At 40.7% G+C, this 18,699-nt stretch overlaps 2 protein-coding genes across 3 annotated transcripts in view; one reads left to right on the top strand and one right to left on the bottom strand.

Annotated features, from left to right (window-relative positions):
* Positions 1–30: 30 nt before the first annotated feature.
* Positions 31–12,269, bottom strand: RWDD4 (RWD domain containing 4). Of its 2 annotated transcripts, none has more exons than XM_063336803.1 (7): positions 12,117–12,269; positions 11,728–11,808; positions 8,647–8,756; positions 8,410–8,554; positions 7,548–7,662; positions 6,529–6,578; positions 31–561 (listed from the first exon to the last, which is right to left on the bottom strand). In XM_063336803.1, the coding sequence occupies exons 1-7, from the start codon at positions 12,138–12,140 to the stop codon at positions 418–420; spliced, it is 669 nt and encodes a 222-aa protein (XP_063192873.1). In that variant the 5' UTR covers positions 12,141–12,269; the 3' UTR covers positions 31–417. The 2 variants fall into 2 exon arrangements, with proteins under 2 accessions (XP_063192873.1, XP_063192872.1); XM_063336802.1 differs by lacking the exon at positions 31–561 and adding an exon at positions 4,161–6,361.
* Positions 12,270–12,450: 181 nt separating this feature from the next.
* The window catches only part of TRAPPC11 (trafficking protein particle complex subunit 11), a 25,356-nt gene continuing 19,107 nt past the window's right edge, over positions 12,451–18,699 (top strand). The window contains exons 1-6 of the mRNA XM_063337227.1: positions 12,451–12,925; positions 14,223–14,392; positions 14,810–14,880; positions 15,691–15,805; positions 17,685–17,784; positions 18,524–18,598. Coding sequence (XP_063193297.1) covers positions 12,722–12,925; positions 14,223–14,392; positions 14,810–14,880; positions 15,691–15,805; positions 17,685–17,784; positions 18,524–18,598 — 735 coding nt within the window. The 5' untranslated portion in view covers positions 12,451–12,721. The remainder of the gene's footprint in view (positions 12,926–14,222; positions 14,393–14,809; positions 14,881–15,690; positions 15,806–17,684; positions 17,785–18,523; positions 18,599–18,699) is intronic.

Here is an 18,699-nt window from a genome sequence, read left to right as displayed (position 1 = left end):
ATAGAGACACTTACTTGATTTAAAGGAAGATCCTGCTCTAAAGAGTGACTCCACATGAGACTATATTTATGTTTATCACCTCTCAGTGACACTGTAATTGTTTGAGAAGGAAAAGATTATATTTTCTGGAATGGTATCTTCCAAACTCATCCTAGTCTGACTTTTCCTTTCCACTGATCGTTACCTGTAATAAAGATACTGCAGAAGAAATTATGCCCTCAGAGACAGCCACACCACCCCACTCCTCTCCACTCAGACCATGCGGTTATAGATTGGCTTTCTCCCTCATTGCTGCGACCTTACCCCATCTCACAACACAAGCAACTCGCAGCAGGTGATCACAGTAAGAGTCTTCAAGTTTCTGCAAACAAGAATACTTAAAACACATACTACTGTAGGGACCCCAAGCATGAAAGCTCAGACACCGTAGCAAGGGATAGCTATGTAAAACTTTAAACTAGATGGACAAACTTTCGGTCTGACACAGGACACCAGCGTCTGGATATAAATTCTCATATGTCTTGTGTAATTCAGCCATTTGGAGTCACTCCTCCCTTTGCTCTGAATGAAGGAGAGAGAAGAGAAACGGTTAATTCTTTCTTTCACCCACATCAAATATTCTGACGTGATTTTCCAGTGCCTAGTCAAGATGTTTTGTCTTAATTTATTTCTGAGAGTATACCAGCCTTTCAGAAGTTGCTTCCATGGGTTCAGAAATAGTAACAGGAAGCACAACAGTCAGATAAAAAGAAATTCTTCTCACAACACTGGAGCAGCCCCATTCTGTTGATGAACGATGAAGCCAAATCCATGTTGGTGAAACAAGAGGTGACAGAGACAGGAAGAAAACCTACAATCCTCTTGTCTTTTACCATAAGCCAACCTCATGCCAGAATTTATAGCTCTGCAGCTGTAAGCTCAGCTTTCGTTTTTTTGTGCTGTCCTGCAGCAATGAAGGTTTATCCCCTATGATTTTCTAGTTTTGCATATGAGGATGTTTTTTCCGCTCCACCGCCTCCTCCAATCCACCCAGAATTCTCACACTTCTGGTATTTTCTCTGTTGAATGAACATTTCCTCCCCCCTTCATTCTGCTGCTAACTACAAGTGCTCAGGGTGCCGTACTATAAGCCACAAAACATAGTTGAAGGAAACAATTTCCAAAGGGGAACTATCTCTGGTTAAGACCAGTTCAATGATTTCACAGCATGAAGTTCACAGTGTAACGCAAACCCGCTTGTATTGCCTCAGATGAAAGGAGTACAGCCTCCCTACGTTTGCACTTCTGCCAAAGGTCCTGTATGAAGAAATGCTGGCTTTTCTCCTACTGCTCTTTTTCTCACCAAAATCTAATCACTCATCGGTTGGGCACACTTGATCTATCCACCCCACGTACAACCAGGGGAGGTTTAGATTCGATATTAGGAAAAATTTCTTCACCGAAAGGGTTGCCAAGCATCAGAACAGGCTGCCCAGGGCAGTGGTGGAGTCACCATCCCTGGAGGTGTTTAAAAGACGAGTAGATGCGGTGCTGAGGGACATGGGTTAGTGGTGGACTTGGCAGTGCTAGGTTAACGGTTGGACTCGATGATCTTAAAGGTCTCTTCCAACCAAAATGATTCTATGATTGTATAAAACCAGCTGCAGTGGTACTGCAGAGATGAGCAGCCTTGATTTCAGTGCACAGCTGTCACCCCTACGCCCAACATACTTAAAGACAGGCTGCATTATCCCCTGGGCTTCGATAGATGACACTGCAACTGAACATCTTCGGTCTTGGTACTAACAGCACTGAATGACCTTGGAGTTAACATCATGCAAATATAACTAAAGACTTGTCTGAAGTTTCATCCAAAATAAAGTATAAAATACCAATGCGATAGTGACAGTTCTTGTGCTCCTGCCATATTTTTTTTTTCCTGTATTCTTCAAATACCTGCACCAACAAGAGAAAGAGCTGGACAAGTTTTTGAGAAGAGGTCACTGTGTTTCAGACGTACCAAATCACTTTATAGCAAAAGCTGCACATGTCCTATGCTGATAGCTCCTGTGAGCTGAGGCTGGAAAGCGCACTGCCTAGTGATGGGCTCCAGGGCAACGTAAGGACTGACAGAGAAAAAAAAATGTTTTATGTTAAATTTCAGTTCAAAAAACTAAACTTCATTTAAGCGTTGGCATCGCCACCTCAATTTTCTGCACCGAATTTGTCCCAAGGAAAGATTCTCTGAGACAAATTTGAAAACGGGAAAAATGTAAGCTATGCTTGATTAGATGAGTGGTTGCTGCAACAACACTATAGATAAAAAGTATTTTTTTTAAAAAGCCCTTTCAACTAGTGCTTCAGTAAGGCAATCAGTATCCAAGCAGTATGGGAAATTTTGTAAACTGACAAATCCCTTTTTAATGATCCTGTATTTTAGACATTTGCTACTTTTACTTTACTGTTACTGGTATTGACACTTGTCTTCTCAGGCTAACCAAAGCTCCACTGCAAAACCCATGAATAGAAATAAATAGATGAATAAATAGAATAGAAATAAATAGTGTAGCCCTACAATCCAGAGGTTCTCGCCCTACCGAAATAAAGCATAAACCACCATTTTTCCACTGCCAATGTTTTTTTTACTTAAAAAAAGGGTTGATGGTGGTGTATTTTTCAAGTGTTTAGAATTCCCTCAGCAGTCATGATCTGTTTACAGTTGTGCCCTTCTTGATAAGAATCATTACATTTTCCTTCCCTGCAGTTGTCAGAGCCAAGGCCTCCCCGTAAGTACCTAGATTCTTGAAATGACCGTGTTCCAGACATTATTTCATATGAGAAAATCGTTTAACAACACCAATTACCTTTCAAAGCAAAGAACCAATACAAAAGTTCCCAATGCAGAATATTTCCCTTGAAAGTAGACTTCCAAACAAACACGTTTGCTAACAGAACCAGAGGAGATTCCTCAGATATCTTCATAACAGTGTGTGATTTATAGGCAGATTAGGAGCTGAAAAATTAGGCATTTCACAAGGTTAACAAGTTAGCTGTTACACACAGCAACACTACAAAAGCAAGTTCTTATTTGTCCTTTCCCCTCCCTAACTAATCTATTCAGATAAATTGTCATGGCAACTTGATTTATACACCAGGGGTACTAGCAAAGACAAGTCGAACTCCCCTTGGAGAGCTTGTGAATAGAAAAAGCCCTGCCCATCCTGATGCTGGCAGAGCCTGAAGCTAAACAAATGCCCTTCCCTGCTACAGGCTCACCATGTACCACCAGAGCAACCTCTCCCCGCAGTGTCACTCCCCGCCAGACACTCTTGCAGCCAGGAGCCTCCAGTTTACGTCAAAGGCAAGACTGTATCGTTTGGAAGAAGTCCTACCTTGTGTATTTTACTAGCTTTTAGTAAACACAAGCTGAGTTCAAAAAGAAATCCTGACTTTTGGAAATAAAGAATTCTGTAAGAATTAATAGTATTTTCCTTATTGAAGAAGCACATATATTTACCGATTGTAACTCGAGTGTTTCAGTAAAAACTGCAGCTTCTTGTTGGATGACAGCAGTACAGACCGCGTTTCTTTCAGATCTCCTCAGTCTCTTCAGAAGAGTGAAAAGCACAGAACAAATTCAAATATTTTTTTCTTTCACTTGCAGTCGCATTTTGTGTAACCTTTTTTCCTTCATATAGGAAGACGAGCAGTAATTTTGCAATATATTTAGAGAATTTAAGAACTGTACTAACATGCTGTATACAAGCTCTCTTGACATAGGTAGTAGCATAAACCCTTCCACTCCACCAACTGAAGTCCTTACATGACAGCCACATAAACTATCCTGTACTGGCTACAGAAGTTCTTATCTCAGCACCACTGAGATACCATCCAACGTCCCTCTTGCCAAACACCGCACCCAGTGCGTGCACTCTTTCAAAGAGATGCTGGACTTGCTGCACGTAATGAACATAATGGATATTCTCCTATGACTCTCAGCAGCTTGACTGACCCTCATATTAATGATAGACACAGCTACCCCGAAGAACACGTAAAAGTACACCGAAAGAGGGAAGATATAATTCTTCCACCCATTTTTAAGAATGCTTTCTTTGTAATAGAAAATCCTTTGCAAATTCTTTGCACTTAGAAGTGCAGTAGGCAACACACAACTTAAAAAAAAATAAAAATAAAGACATACCACAGCAGATAAATAGGCATTTATTAAAGTTCATCTCAAAACAAACAAAAATTATAATGGACATTAAGGCATCTTGTATTCAGTAACTGTTCATATAGTAGAGATGACTTCTCTTTCTGATACAAGAGAGCAAATTAGGGGGAAAAAAAAAAAAGTTCTCTCAACACCTTTGGCAGTATGCCGACTTCTTCCCACTGTTCCACCACTCAGTCAGCAAACCCCTCCAAGGAATGCCCACTTCTCCAATGAAAGAGCTATAGAATCTCAGCACTCACCGAGACACATGCAAGAAAGCACTTTTCTCTGCCCACAGGCATTCGACCTTCTGTAAAGATGCAGACTGGAGAAAGCCTAACAGATGGATACTGCAGAGAATAAGGAAGACGCACTCCTGCTGTAACCACTCAATTTTGAGCAGACTAGAGTGTTTGGCCTTGCTTTTGCTGGCATTTACTATTTCAGCCAGTAACTAGTGAAAACGGGACCACAGAGTCTAGTCTGTATCGCAATGTAACAATTTTTATGTTCTCCTTCTACATTCACATTAGATAAACAAATGACAAAGGTCTTGTTTCCATGGAATAATTTATTTTGATGAATTATGCTGTCAAGTGACCAATCACTGTTATAGTGCTTTTTTTCTTCAATTGGACTAAGAACATCAGGAAATGTTTTACAGTATCATCGGGTTCACTATAACAGGATTTTACTACAGAGTAAAATATAAATTAATAAACACTGCATATAGCACTATCCACTGCACCACATTGGCTCTCTATATCCTTTGTCACATTCTAACCTTCCTTTAAGGCAAGTTTGTTTGTTTGTTTTTCCAAAGATGACCACATAGTCTCTAGATAAACTTCTGTGACTAGGTTTGCGAGTTAGGAAATTGAGCTATATAAAATGTTTACTTCAACAAATACGAAAGTTATTAAAAGAAAGATGGTGACCCAAAATTGCACTGTATTAAAAGGTGGAGTTTCCTTGTACCAAAGTCCTTTATTCATCATCTTTAGAACCAGTTTTGCTTAACTATAAAAGAGACACAAAAAGAAAGTATTCAAAGTTTAGACTGACATTCCATTTATTAGGAAACAAGAACAACATTATCTCCATCTTACACAGAACACATGTATATTTAATTAATAATACAGACTGATTGTGCTACTGAAGAGACTGAAAAGCATCAAAAATTATTTCTTAAGCTTAAACGCTAAATAAGCTTATTTCCTGAATGTGAAAGTTGATTCAAAACAAAACAAACAAACAAAAAAAACCCAACACAAAACCCAAGAAAAACGTCAGGGTACTGTTTCTATTTAATTTGAAGACTCCACCACCACGATAAAAAAGATGAAGTAATGAAAAAAGTACCTCCACGCACCTCTGAGAGAATTCCCATATAGAGATTTACACAATACAAAAACAATCACTAGCTTACTCTTTCTCTCTTTTTAAAAGCTAAGTTTATAATTACTAAATGTAGTGCATCTATTGTGAAATCTATCTGGAATCCAAGACATCCACTACAAATAGCCACTTTTAACTCAGAAGCATCTGCCTCAAACCACCATCATCATTTACTTCCTCATATTTAACAACTGGAACTGGTGTTAGGTCTTACACCGAGAACTACTTATAGTTGCACGAAATAAAATCATTTGCTTTCAAAATTGTCAGGCAGCTATACTGATTTCCACTGAATCAGCAAAGACAAAAGGGTGGAAGAAATCAATGCTGAGGCAGCAAGTAGAAAAGAATTATTCACTGGAGGAGCTGTGGCAGTGAATGCTCAGGCTTGTAGGAGACAGCAAGGTGCTCCCACTTGGAACGGCTCCCTTTTTCTGCTGACTTATCCATTGCCCTCCAGAACCTGGCAGCACCACTAACTCGATTTTACATCTTGTTGCCATATGAAGACAGAATATTTGCAGCAAAGCTAGCAAAGCTCTCTCAGCATAAAATTAAAATTTAATTGCTCAATAAATAAAAAAGAAATACTAACGCAACAAAGCTCTAAGAGGACTCAAAGCCCTTCTGACTCTAATATTCAGAAGGACTAAGCATTTTAGAGCCCTTGAGAAATATGTAAATTAGAATCCAAAATGAGCAACTGTTCTTGCTATTTCTTGCAAATCTTTTTAATGTTAAAAAAGATAACTTGAAAATACTTACATGCTGGACGCACATAGAAATGAATAAGACACCACAGTAAAATCCAAACAAAGTTAGGAAGAAAAGCAAGAAAAAAAATTGAATTAGTTTTCTTCAGATAGAAGTACAAATTATTTTTAATATATATACGTAGTATTTTCATAATAGCACATATAATACAGTTATGTTACCTTAATTACATCCACCCAGTTCCATCCTCGCGGAAGCTCCCCTTTGTTATCTGCAGAATAAGAAGGTTTTATTTTCAACACACAAGCCAAGGGGAGTCGTTATCTTTCTTTAAAATCAACACACAAAATTCTAAAGATCCCAAACCCTTTATTTCTCCACTACAAAGTCATGAGGACAAAAATAGATATTAATGTCTTAAATACATCTTCAGAGTAATTCTGTTTAAATAAAAACACTTCAGTCCATCTGACATTTAATTTAGAAGGCAACTCCAACACGACCTGGGCTGACCAGAAATGATGCATTCTGTCAAAGAACAAAATTTTACACAGCTTGTCCTTTATATGGTCAACATTTAATCTGCCAATTATATATTAGATTAGGTAAGTTATATGCAGAAATTGCTATCACAGGGTACAACTTATTGCTGCAATAGGATAGTATTATCCAGATCATTATTAAAAATTGAGGTTGAACACACAGAAGTCATCAGCAGGATTAGTTGAAATATTGAACACTTTTCAATCAAAAAACCTACCACTTGATTGAAAACATAAAGCATCTGCAGAAGCACCTCCTTTTTGAGGATACAAACTAAATTAAATGTTTTATTTTGGGTTCCAAAACAAATAGTTTGATGTAGAAATTACATTTTTAATAATGTGAATGATTTACAAGGGCCCATCAACAAAGCATGTCTTTTGTTGAAAGTGAATTTTTAGAAGTCACAAATGCTCTCCTCCCGCAAGCATTTTTGAAGATTTCACTTTTGTCACAAATTGAAATAAAAAAATAAAACAAAACCAACGACATCTTGAAATCCCTACTCTATAGAAAGTTGTTTTGACCAGAACTAACATCTCAGGCAAGAATAATTCATAAAAAAGAAGGAAAACAGAGACCACAGACTTACAGTAGTTAATCTTATGACTACTGATTCCGATGCTAGCAAGATGTCACTGCTATAAAATTTGGATTTTCATACTGCTCAAACAAAACAATATTATCGTGAACAAACCTGTTTTATCGGCTAGTTTTCGTTTCTGGGTTTTGGATAACTGCTCCTTTTTATCTTTTTTCTTACTTGTTGGTACATCAGGAGTTCCAATCGCAATACTATTGCTTACTGAAGTCTGAGAAGGATAAAAATGGTTGTTAATATTTTGAATATTAGCTCCACAGATACCTCTGTGTGTGATTACTGAGCCTGAAATACTGACATATCTTGACTGTCAGAAAGAAGCAATGCTGTCAGAAGTCTGCAGCTTTTAATCAACATATAATCATGACTGTAGTTTTAAAAAACATGTGTTGGCGACTGGAATTACTCCCTTTCAGAATTGCAATGGGCTCCTCTAACACTTTTTAAATTCAGTCATGGAGTGCAATTTAGTCTGAAGGGATTCAAGCTTCCCAAACATGGACACCATTCCTCCTTTCTCAAAGCAAATCCGCAGCACCACAACGGCCAATAATGTCCTTACACAACACAGAAGCCACAAATAGACCTAGCCTGACTCATTCAAGACCCTGGAGGTGCACTTATGCAATCCACTGCATCCCAGGAAGGTTGCAGTAATTTGCCCCCAAGCAGACGCTTTTAATCTGTTTCAGCTCTCTTTCTGCTCCAAGTCTCCGTTTTTATATTACTCTGTGGGACAGAACTGCAGCCCACAAACATTTCGGTATAACAGCAAAATAACAATTAAATATAACAATTCTGACACCATACTCTGTGTGTCACTGTTTGCCACTAACATGTTTATATCCAATACACTGATTAACAACTTAAAGACAGAGCTATGAAGTATTTAGAGCTGTAATAACCATATTTCACAGTTTTAAAAGCAAGAGATTAAAATCTGAATTTATCTACTTACCACAGTGTTAACAGGCTGATTTTCCATGAACAACTCTTTATTATCTTTGGCATATTCAAAAAGCGTGTATGTCATAGCAGTTCCAAGATTTGCTTCAACTTCTACCATTAACTTATCCAGTATACTTCGTTTAATAGCTGCAGATCTAAAAGAAACCATAAAACTCAACTATAATCTAGACAGATGAAGAAAAGCTTGTCAACAATGCTAGGGAGTGAAGCCGTCATCAATACTTACATTGTGTTGTTGAAGAAAGCATCCATCGATATGACTGGTGCTGTTTGTGGATATGTTTCCGGCCAAGAAACCTCTATTAGAAAGGCTTTGGGATCGCCATTTTCACCTATCTGAAGGGAAAAGAAAAACTTTATAAATCAACAGTTTCCAGTCACTTATTAAGCATTACAATGCCAATATGCAAGTCTTTCACGTCTTTAAGACTATTTAAATTCCTTAAGATAACAACTATTTTCATAAAGTTCTCAGTTAGAAAACAAAGCTGTTATCTATAAAATTCATTAAATTTATGACATCAACATTAACCTCTATCCTGCAGTTTTTATCCTAGGAAAAGCAGCAGAAACATTCAAAGCTCTCTTTATGTTTTTTTTTTTTTGGTTTGGTTTTTTTAATTGCTTTGTTTTAAAAGCTACTTTGTAACATCTGCAAGACAAATATTATACAACCATATGCAAAACCAGAAAAGATGAAGCCTTCTTTTTTCCCCCCAAGCATCCAAGCTCAGACCAATATGAAAACAAACCACAACCCAGGTTGAAATAAAGACAATGATAAACTAGTGACCTAAGATAGCAAAAATAATAGATAAGAATTTAATCTCTACAGATATTTTATTTACATCTCATCTCTACAGATATTTTATTTCAATATAAGAAACAATGAGTAGTAAATGATTTAAGAAGTCAGCAGAATGAGACTGGATAAAAAAACCTAACATAAAAAAGACACACTTTAATATAAATAATCATGCACATCCAACCAATTTAGTGAACCCAAATTACATATACAATCCTTACAAGTATGTTAAATAAAAAACACCTTTTAAAAAAAATTTAAAACTAGTACAGCTACTACTAAAGGCATGCTATACAAACAGAAACAACTGTTTCACACAAGGGATTTGGAAGACTAGTGCAAAGTTGGTTGAATCTGTATTCTAAAACCACACGAAAATTGTCCCTTATTTCCCTCATTTTAGAATAGTCAAAATGCAACATCATCAAATTATGCGGAATGAAACACAGCCAGAAAAAAAGCTCTAATCAAGGTAAGGCTATTGTACTTTGAAATTAAAAATGAAGAAAGAAAGAAAAGGAAAAAAAGTTGGTGCTTTTTTAGTTACAGTGTCTGTAACTAACATTCATGACTAACTGACATTCAGAAGCACCTGTTTTAGAGGTGAAATAGATAACAAACAAATAAATCAGGAATCTGCAACATTTATCAAGACATCATCTACAGTGTTGCAGTCCAGTTCCCATGGCTGCCAAGAGAACTGGTGGCAGGGTTTACAGAGTTCTTCTCTCAGGAAATCACTGTCCATGCACTGAGCAAATCCGTACAGACAGCTGCGCGACCACGCTCCTCCTTGCCACTGCAACCTACAAATCAGGTAGCCTTACCTGATAACAAAACAGGTGTTTTGTATGTAAGACATGTGCAAGACAAATGAGGCTCAGAAAAACGGCATACTAATTCTTTCGACCTTCTCATGCACTTACTTGCACTATGCCTTCTTGTGATACAAATTCTTCTTCACGGGAAAGATGCATGATTACTTTTGCCTGACACTAAGTTTTACAATATTTAAATTGAGTTCTAACTCCTGACAATTATGTTTTGTCTAATAAAAATTAGCACCAACCAAAGCTAGTAAAATGTGGAATGATACACTGTAGACTTGTATGCATGTCACATTTGCTCTTTTCAGGAATTTAAATTTACTAATAATGGTCCTATCAGTGAAGGAAGGCTGCACTTACATGGATGGGATTCAAGTGCTATTTATTAAATCGACTTATCTCATTACAATTACTGATGCTATTCTGAAGTTACTTGAGAAGTCACAAGGTTATTTTAGATGCCTCCTCCTCACGACAGGGACATGGCATTGTCAGAAGTCTCCCTTCTGTCTCATGGGTGCCTAAGTTTTCAACTTCCAGGTCTTTAAATCTGAGAAAGCAAGCAAGAATTTCATGCCAGAATCTAATCACATATCTCAAGCTCAGCACTCCCTGTATGTCTCTGCTGAGCAGACGATTGTATCGGCGCACATGTTCAAACTACTACTACTACTACTACTACATGTCAATTGCCTCTGGACAAGAAACTAGAACCCTGTAACTGAGCAATAAGGGAGGCTCAGAGTTTTACATATAAAAGTGTCTATAAGTGACATTTCTGACCAGTTAGTTTAAGTATTACTGTGCTGGCTCCTTCAGCCAGTTTGACAGTTCCAGTTATGCAGTACACAGATGTGTTAAGTAGGATGCCTGGCTAAGCAATAATAAATATTATGCTTTGTGCTATCAAGCATCATCGTACCAAAGATCCTACAACAATGGCCTATGGATCTAGCCTTTTGGCATGGTTTCAGTTGGGACAGAGCTGACTTTCCTCCTAGCAGCTGGTGTGGTGCTGTGTTTTGGATTTGGGATGGGAATAGTATGATAGGGCACTGGTGTTTATAATTGTTGCCAAGCTCTCAAGGCCTTTTCTGGCTCCTCACCCCACCCCACCCGGAGCAGGCTGGGGGGGGGGGGCACAAGAAGTCAGGAGGGGACACAGCTGGGACAGCTGACCCCAACTGACCACAAGGATATTCCATGTCATGGGACGTCATGCTCAGTGTATAAAGCTGGGGGAAGAAGAAAGAAGCAGGGCAACGTCTGGCATGATGGCATTTGTCTTCCCAGGTAACTTAGGGGTGATGAAGCCCGGCTTTCCTGAATATGGCTGAACACCTGCCTGCCCATAGGGAGCAGGGAATGAATTTCTCGTTTTGCTTTGCTTGCATGTGCAGCTTTTGTTCTACCTATTAAACTGTTTTTATATCAACCCATGAGGTTTTTTTCTCACTTTTACTCTTCTCATTCTCTCTCTTATCCCAATGTGGGGCGAGTGAGCGAGCGGCTGCATGGTCCTAGCTGCCAGATGGGGTTAAGCCACACCACCTTTACTACCCATCAAATACCCGTTTGTTTCATAAAAACCCTGGTATGCCAACTACAAGGCAGCAGAGGAACTTCGAGGGGAAGCCTGCACAGCAGCGACCCGCAGACCTTCACCTTGCCTTACCCTGTACTGGAAGGAAACGGGGCTAAGCTCCCTGAAGCACAGGTCTCCCTCGTAGATAGAGCGCAGCGCCTCCAGCTCCATCTGCGGCAGGGAGCAGAGAAGGGGGTTACCGACACCAACACCAAGATCACACCCAACCGCGAAGCTGTGAAGGGCACCCCCTGTTTCCCGCCCTCCCCCCGGCCCCGGCACGGCCCGCCCCGCTTCTCCCCACCTTCTCCTTCCCTCCCGCTCCCCGCCACCCGGGCCCACTCTCCTCCGAGTCCCCTCTCCCTGCCGGGACCGCCTCCCCGGCCTCCCGGGCCGTCTCCCCGTCACGGCCTCCCCACCGGCACCGCCTCCCCAGCCTCCCGAGCCGGCTCCCCCTCACGGCCTCCCCTCCCGCTCACCTCCTGGTCCTCGTTGGCCGCCATGGCGCGCGGAGATCCCGCCCTTCCCCTCAGGGTGGCCGGGGCGAGGCGGGGCGGCCCCGCCGCTGTCCCGCCGGACACACCTCCCCTGAGGGCAGCACGGGTCACCCAGGCTCTCGCTGCTATTGGTCCCCTCTTCCCGTCGTCACCTCCTCCTTGTCTTCCCATTGGCCGGCTCCGCTGGTCTCCCCTCTCTTTCTTCTTTATCTAACTGGCTCCTTCGCCAGTGACGCAACCGCGTGGGTCCTCTCTGATTGGCCTGGCTGTGGAGCGGAGGCGCCGATTGGTGGCTTCCGCTGTCCGTCCGACGCTCGCTTCCTGAGGCGGCGGCCCTCCCTCGCCCTGCCCGCCGACGCCTCCCGTGACTGGCGGCGGGGCCGAGTCCCGGCGGTGAGTGGTGCCCGGGACGGGCCCAGTGCCCTGTCAGCGCCTGGTGGTGCCGCGGGGAGCTGCCGCGGCCAGGGAGTAGTGGCCGGCCTAGGCCGCGGGGAGCTGCCGCGGCCGGGGAGGAGCGGCCGGCCTGGGCTGCGCTGAGGGCTGCCGGCCCGCCCGCCGCCTCGTAGGCCGCCTTGCCCGGTCTCAGGATGACCCCGACGCAGTGGGACTTCCCGGTGGAGCTGTGCTGCCGGCCTATGGCGTTCGTCACCCTCACCGGCTTGGACGTGGTGTACAACGCCGTGCACCGAGCCGTGTGGGACGCCTTCTGCGCCAACCGGAGGGCCGACCGCGTCCCCATCTCCTTCAAAGTGCTACCCGGCGACCACGAGTACCCCAAGTGCCGGACCAAGGTAGCGAGCGGCCTGTGGCCCGGCTGCTCCCCGGCCCCTCACGAAAAAGCCACCGTCAGGCCCCGGGGGAAGGGGGGTTGCGGAAGTCGGTGGCTCCCTGAGGGGAAGGGCAGTAGCAAGGGGCTGGGTTGAGCTGCCTGGTTTACCGAGCAGCCCTCAATGCCTAGTAAACTTTATATATACGAGCCTTTAATGCTCAGCCCAGCTTCTGTTGCGCCTTCCCCTGCTGTTGGAGGGGAAGCGAGGGGAGTTTGAAGCCTGAGAAAAATTGTCAGGGCTAAGGGCGCTGTGACAGACTGCTGTGAATGCATGGGAAACCAGGGTGTCTTAGCTCGTAAGCCAGAAATAGAGAAAGCCAATAGACTTGTTTCTTAAAGTACTTGCTGTTCATTTACTCAGCATTGAGCTGCCTGGTTTACTGAGCGGCCCTTGCACTGCTTAACGCTAAGCCTGACTTCTGCTGCCTCTTCCCCTGCTATTGGAGTGGAAGCGGGGGGAGCTTGAAGCCTGAGAAAAATTGTCAGGGCTAAAGGTGTTGTGACAGAGTGCTGTGAACACATAGAAAACCAGGGTGCCTAAGCTTGTAAGCCAGAAGTAGAAAAAGCCAATATGACTTGCTTTTTAAAGTACTTGCTGTTCATTTACTCAGCTTTAAGGTATGCTTGTAAAATTTGAGCTTTAATGAAACCCAAAGTCTAACTGTTCATTTATTCAGCATTAAGGTACGCTTGTAAAATTGGAGCTTTAGTGAAACCCAAAGTCTGACTCTAGAGAAACTAGATATTTGAAACTGGAGTATTCTGCAGAAAATATAAAGCCTTTAAGCAAAATTCAGCAGAAAGAATATCTCTGCTCTTCTTTCTGTTTTGCAATGGCAGTTAAAAAGCAATGTCAATGGGTTTAAGCATTGGAAAACTACATAACTCTGTGGTGCTGGCAAGCATCAGGAATACTAACTGAGTTCTCCTGGCTCTGTTTGAGAGCCCCTGAAGAGCCCCCTTTTAAAATAAACCTAATTTTTCATGAAGGTTTGTGAAATGTGCCTCTGAACTTGACCTTTTTCTCCAGCCTACCTGACATCTGCTGTTCTTTGTTGCTGTTATCTCGGTCATCAGGCCCTGATGCCAGGGAATGAGGTGTGTGCCTTACTCAATAGGAAGCAAAGACTTGAGGGGAAGAATGTTAAAGGGAAGATAACAAACATATCCACAAATGACAAGAATGTAGAGGCAATTCCCCTTCTCCTGCTATGCTAAGAGGCTTTTGTAACTTGCTTTAATAACCTCAATGTTTTCAGAGGACATCCTATGAATGGTATATTCCAAAAGGAATTCTGAAGACTGGTTGGATGAACAAACACCTGAATTTGGTTCCAGCACTTGTTGTGGTGTTCTATGAACTAGACTGGGATGAGCCGCAATGGAAAGAAAAACAGTCGGAATGTGCCACTCGAGTTGAAATTGTCAGGTAGGGTTTTTTCTCTTGGTTCATAATGTGCTACAAGCTAATGGTAAATGTGAATTGCAGAATCCTTTTTGCATTCTAGGATATATAAATATATTATTGTTTTCTTAGACACAAATTAAGGGTAACTTGAACTTTGCTTTTTGAAGTACAATTGACAGTAAAGAAACAATAAAGTAAAAACAGCCCCTGAAACTTTGCTTGCTAAACTCTGCACAACCACTTTGTCCCATCTGAACAAAGAAGAGCGCGCAGCATTCTGTGGATGATGCAGCATGCTGTTGTGTTTGGTTTTATTTCTTAAATAGCATTCTTTCACTGCTTTCATCTAGACTGAAATCTTTTTTTTTTTTTTTTTTTTTTTCCTGATTATTCACAAATAAGTGAAACCTTGACACTATGCTGTTGTTCTTGTTTTAGGCAAAGTTTGCAGGGAAGAAACACAAAAGTTGCTGTGGTTCTAATTCAGAAAAAAACACCGTTACCTCCAGGTACTAGAAAACTCTGTGCACAGTTGCGGTGATCTCATTTTTCAGGAGGCCTGGCGGACTGAGCTATTGTTTATCACATTATCTGCAGTTTATAATGTAATGTCATCTACGTACAGTATGTGCATTGTGTCTGTGGGAAGGTGTACAGATGGAAAGAGTGGTTGACCCTAAACATTTGATACTTTTATCCTTAACTTCTTCCTCTGAAGTCCAAGTCCATCTTTTGATACACAGTATAAAAAATGGTTTGCCTTCTTGTAAGCAAGTTGCATTTTAAACCTTGCTTTAGATCAAGAAAAGATACAGAAGCAATGAGAATTTAGAGGAAGGGTGTTTGGTACCTGCAGAAGCCTTTTAGTGTGACTCAGTTTTGATCAACAACATTTTGGAGTCAGATGGAGCTGTGAAATGGGATATGTTTTATGTTTCTGTAAACCTGCTGCTTCAGCCATAGCTGCTTAGTTCCTAGTGTCTGGCAAACCATTTTTTGACTTCATTTTTTCTCTACCTGCTATATATGTTTGTCTTTTCTGGATGCTATTGTATTTCTCAAGCCACAGGATATTTAATGCTGTGAGAGAGATGAAAAGCTTATGTCATCTTTGTAGGTTGTTGCTAGCTAAGCTACTCCTAGAAAGCTTCTGTAATGTGTTCTGGATGAAGCATGTAGTACTCCGAAAGAAGTAAGAAAGAATATGGTCTTAGTTTTATCTATATTAGATTTTTCCATACCTTGTACTCATCAAGCTTTTAGAGTTTAACGTTGCAGCACCACACGCCGCTTACTCGCACTTTCCTTGTCTTTGCCAGGGGAAGATGTTATTGCATCGGAGAGGGCAGCGGCTTTATGTAATGCTTGTGACCTTTCTGGAAAATCCCTCTTTGTACTTCCACACACTGATCACCTTGTTGGTTATATTATAAGGTAAGTGACTGTAAAACACTGGTTTGCGCTGTTTGCTAATGGAGATGTTGAGAGAGTTGATAAGTTGGGATGCCTGCAATGTGGTACGCTCATTGCAGACCAGCAGTGAGTGTTTTATCTGTTTGGTGGAATTCTTCAAGTTATTCTGCAACCTGATGAATTCAACACAGCTCCCCTTTCTCTGTGAGGCTGAGTAATGACTGTCAGAGATGTTGCTTTTGAAGAAACATTATTAGCTGTCCCAAGACTTTCCCTTCCTCAAGTTGGATAGAGGCAAGGTGGGCTTTTCTGCCTCTACAGCGGTTTTGGCCCTGCTGGTTTGAAATATTTTTCCCTACAAATGTTATGCTCAGTGGCATTTTTCTGGTTGCAAATGTTACATCTTTGTCATTTTTTGTTTCTTGTGCTTTCTGTTTTAGTATTTACAGGGAATGCGGCTTGAAATAAATTATAAAGGCCTCTCAAAAACAGAACAGAGGGAAAGGAAGATAGTCTTGTGTAGACCCAAAAAGAAAGGCTCAAACTAAGGCAAATCATGGTTTATTAAAATTAGTTTTAATTTTTCCAGACATGCCCTGGGAGAGGAAGGGTCTTGGCCTGTGAGACTTAATTCTTCCTTCTCTCACCCTCATATTCACATATAAACAGTGAAGTTCTCAACATAAATCGAAGCTGTTATGGTATCCGCTACTAGAATTGATCAAAATAAAGTAGCCATTGCTTCTGTTTTTTTATATTTTGCTCAGTGTTAACGAGGGAATGTTTACCATGTGTTAACTAGTGGAAGCCTCTGCAAACTGCATATAGCTGCATTTTGATATGAGATTTGCAACTGTCTCCAAGTTTGTGAACATAAAGCCCTATCATTAGGGATTAGTAGCTTTCAATGCACATTTTAAAAAAAAAAATTGAGCATGTAATAATGTCAGAATTCCTGTTGTTAATCTTTTTGTTTCGATATTTTTAATTGAGATTTCATAGTAGTAAAACAATAATTTTTTTTTTACCCCTTGGACTGGCTTATCTTTTCTTATACGGCTGCAATATACTGCTAAAATAAGTATGATAGGTAGACTTAATTTATCTTGTCTTCCTTTTGTGACTGAACTCCTAATTAATAGTTGCTGTCCATTAGTCTGTGCCGTTGTTCTGCCCATCCTCTGTTGGGTGACAAGCAGAACACAAGTTGTGACCTGCCTCAGTCAAAGTCTGCAGGGATCCCTTCTTGGCCAAATCTCAGAACACATGCTTCATCCTTTATTTCCTGTGTGCATTGCCTGGATTCTGGTCTTGTCTAGTTGATTTTACTTATTTTAATATGATCATGCAGCATATGCTTCTTAGATGCTCCTCAGCCTCGTACACGTACAGGTAGCTGTTGATGTTTGGACAGAATGATGAAACCTGGTCTGTGCCCTCATAATTTTATTTACTGCTATTTTTTCCTTCCCACTTGTCCTGCCACAGTCCAGCAAGTAAGATCTTGACCTGTTCAGACTTATCCGAAGAGCCTCTGCAAAACTTGCTTGTTTTGACTGAGGCGTCTCTCTACTTTCTGTTGCCTTGCAAAATCTGAACAGCTTATCCTCAGACTTTCTCATGTTAAATACTAGAGATTGTTGTATGAGAAATCAATATATAAAGCTTTCAAACCTAATTGTTCTACTGTGTGTTACCCCAGTGAAAGGTTTTGCGTGAAGAGTTTTTTGTCTGCAGACTCTTACGCTGTGTGGTAACTTAAAGAAGAGTTTAGTAATACTTCAAGCTACTTTGCCAACCCTAAAATAAGCATGTTTAAAAATAACTTATTCTGAAAAACTTCAGCATTTCTTTGTATGTGGGAGAAACTTAATGAAACTTAAGAGCAACTTTGTTGCAGGTTGGAAAATGCTTTCTATGAGCACGCACAGACTTACTATTACACAGAAATACGAAGAGTTAAATCTCATAAGGAGTTCTTGAACAAAACCACTCATCAGGTAATGTTACTGTATTTTTTAAATACTGTGCAAGTTATATTGCATGTTAAAACATGAAAATGAGGGTTGTTTGTTGCTTAAACATTTTTATTTTCCCCTTCCAACTTGAGATGCCTTCTTTCAGTACAGAAAGTAAAGCTGGTTTTATTTTCTGCAACTTAAACTTTGATTGGTTTTGTTCTTTCATTTATTTGTTTTCCTCATATTCCTTAGAGGAAAGGCTACAGGAAGAGCCACAGCGCAAAAATGAAGTTCTCGTATTTAAAAAAAAAATAAATAAATTCTAATAGACCCTAATAATAATAAATAATTCTAATAAATTTTTAAAAAATTTCTATATGTGAGAAGTGCTTCCCTTCAAAGTTCAGAACTTAAACTTGCCCTTGATTTGGCTTTTAGCTTTTGCTTTTCAAATTATTAAATATCTGCTCAGACATGCAATGTTCTGTTGCAATTGCCAGCTTTCCTCTCTGGGAATCAACACTGGTGTAGAGGTTTTGGGGTGTTACAAAGCCTCTCCTCTGTATCGGGTGAAAGGCTTGGAATAGATTAAATCTGTTGAAAGATCACTGCTGCGTCATGGTGGCAGAGAGAACCATTAGGAAACAGTTGCATAGTCCATTTTTCAAGTCAACTGCTATATTATGTTATTATATTATCTGAGATTATCACCTCTGTCTGCTTTGTAGGTAGCAGGTTCGGATGTTTGTGAATGATGTACACTGATTATATTTTGCAGCTTTTATTTGTTAGACACCAGTTCAAAATAGCATTCTTCAGTGAGCTGAAACAGGATACGCAGAATGCTCTCAAGTAAGACTCACGTAATCTTCCCCACCCTCTATATCCCAAATTACTGCTAAGCCATAGACTATGATAAATATTTTTGAATGCAAAATTTCTTAAACATGTACG

This window comes from Chroicocephalus ridibundus, chromosome 5, assembly GCF_963924245.1.
Source record: "Chroicocephalus ridibundus chromosome 5, bChrRid1.1, whole genome shotgun sequence".
Taxonomy (NCBI): Eukaryota; Metazoa; Chordata; class Aves; order Charadriiformes; family Laridae; genus Chroicocephalus; species Chroicocephalus ridibundus.
Note: the sequence above shows the minus strand (reverse complement) of the source record. Positions and strands in the feature narration are given on the sequence as shown.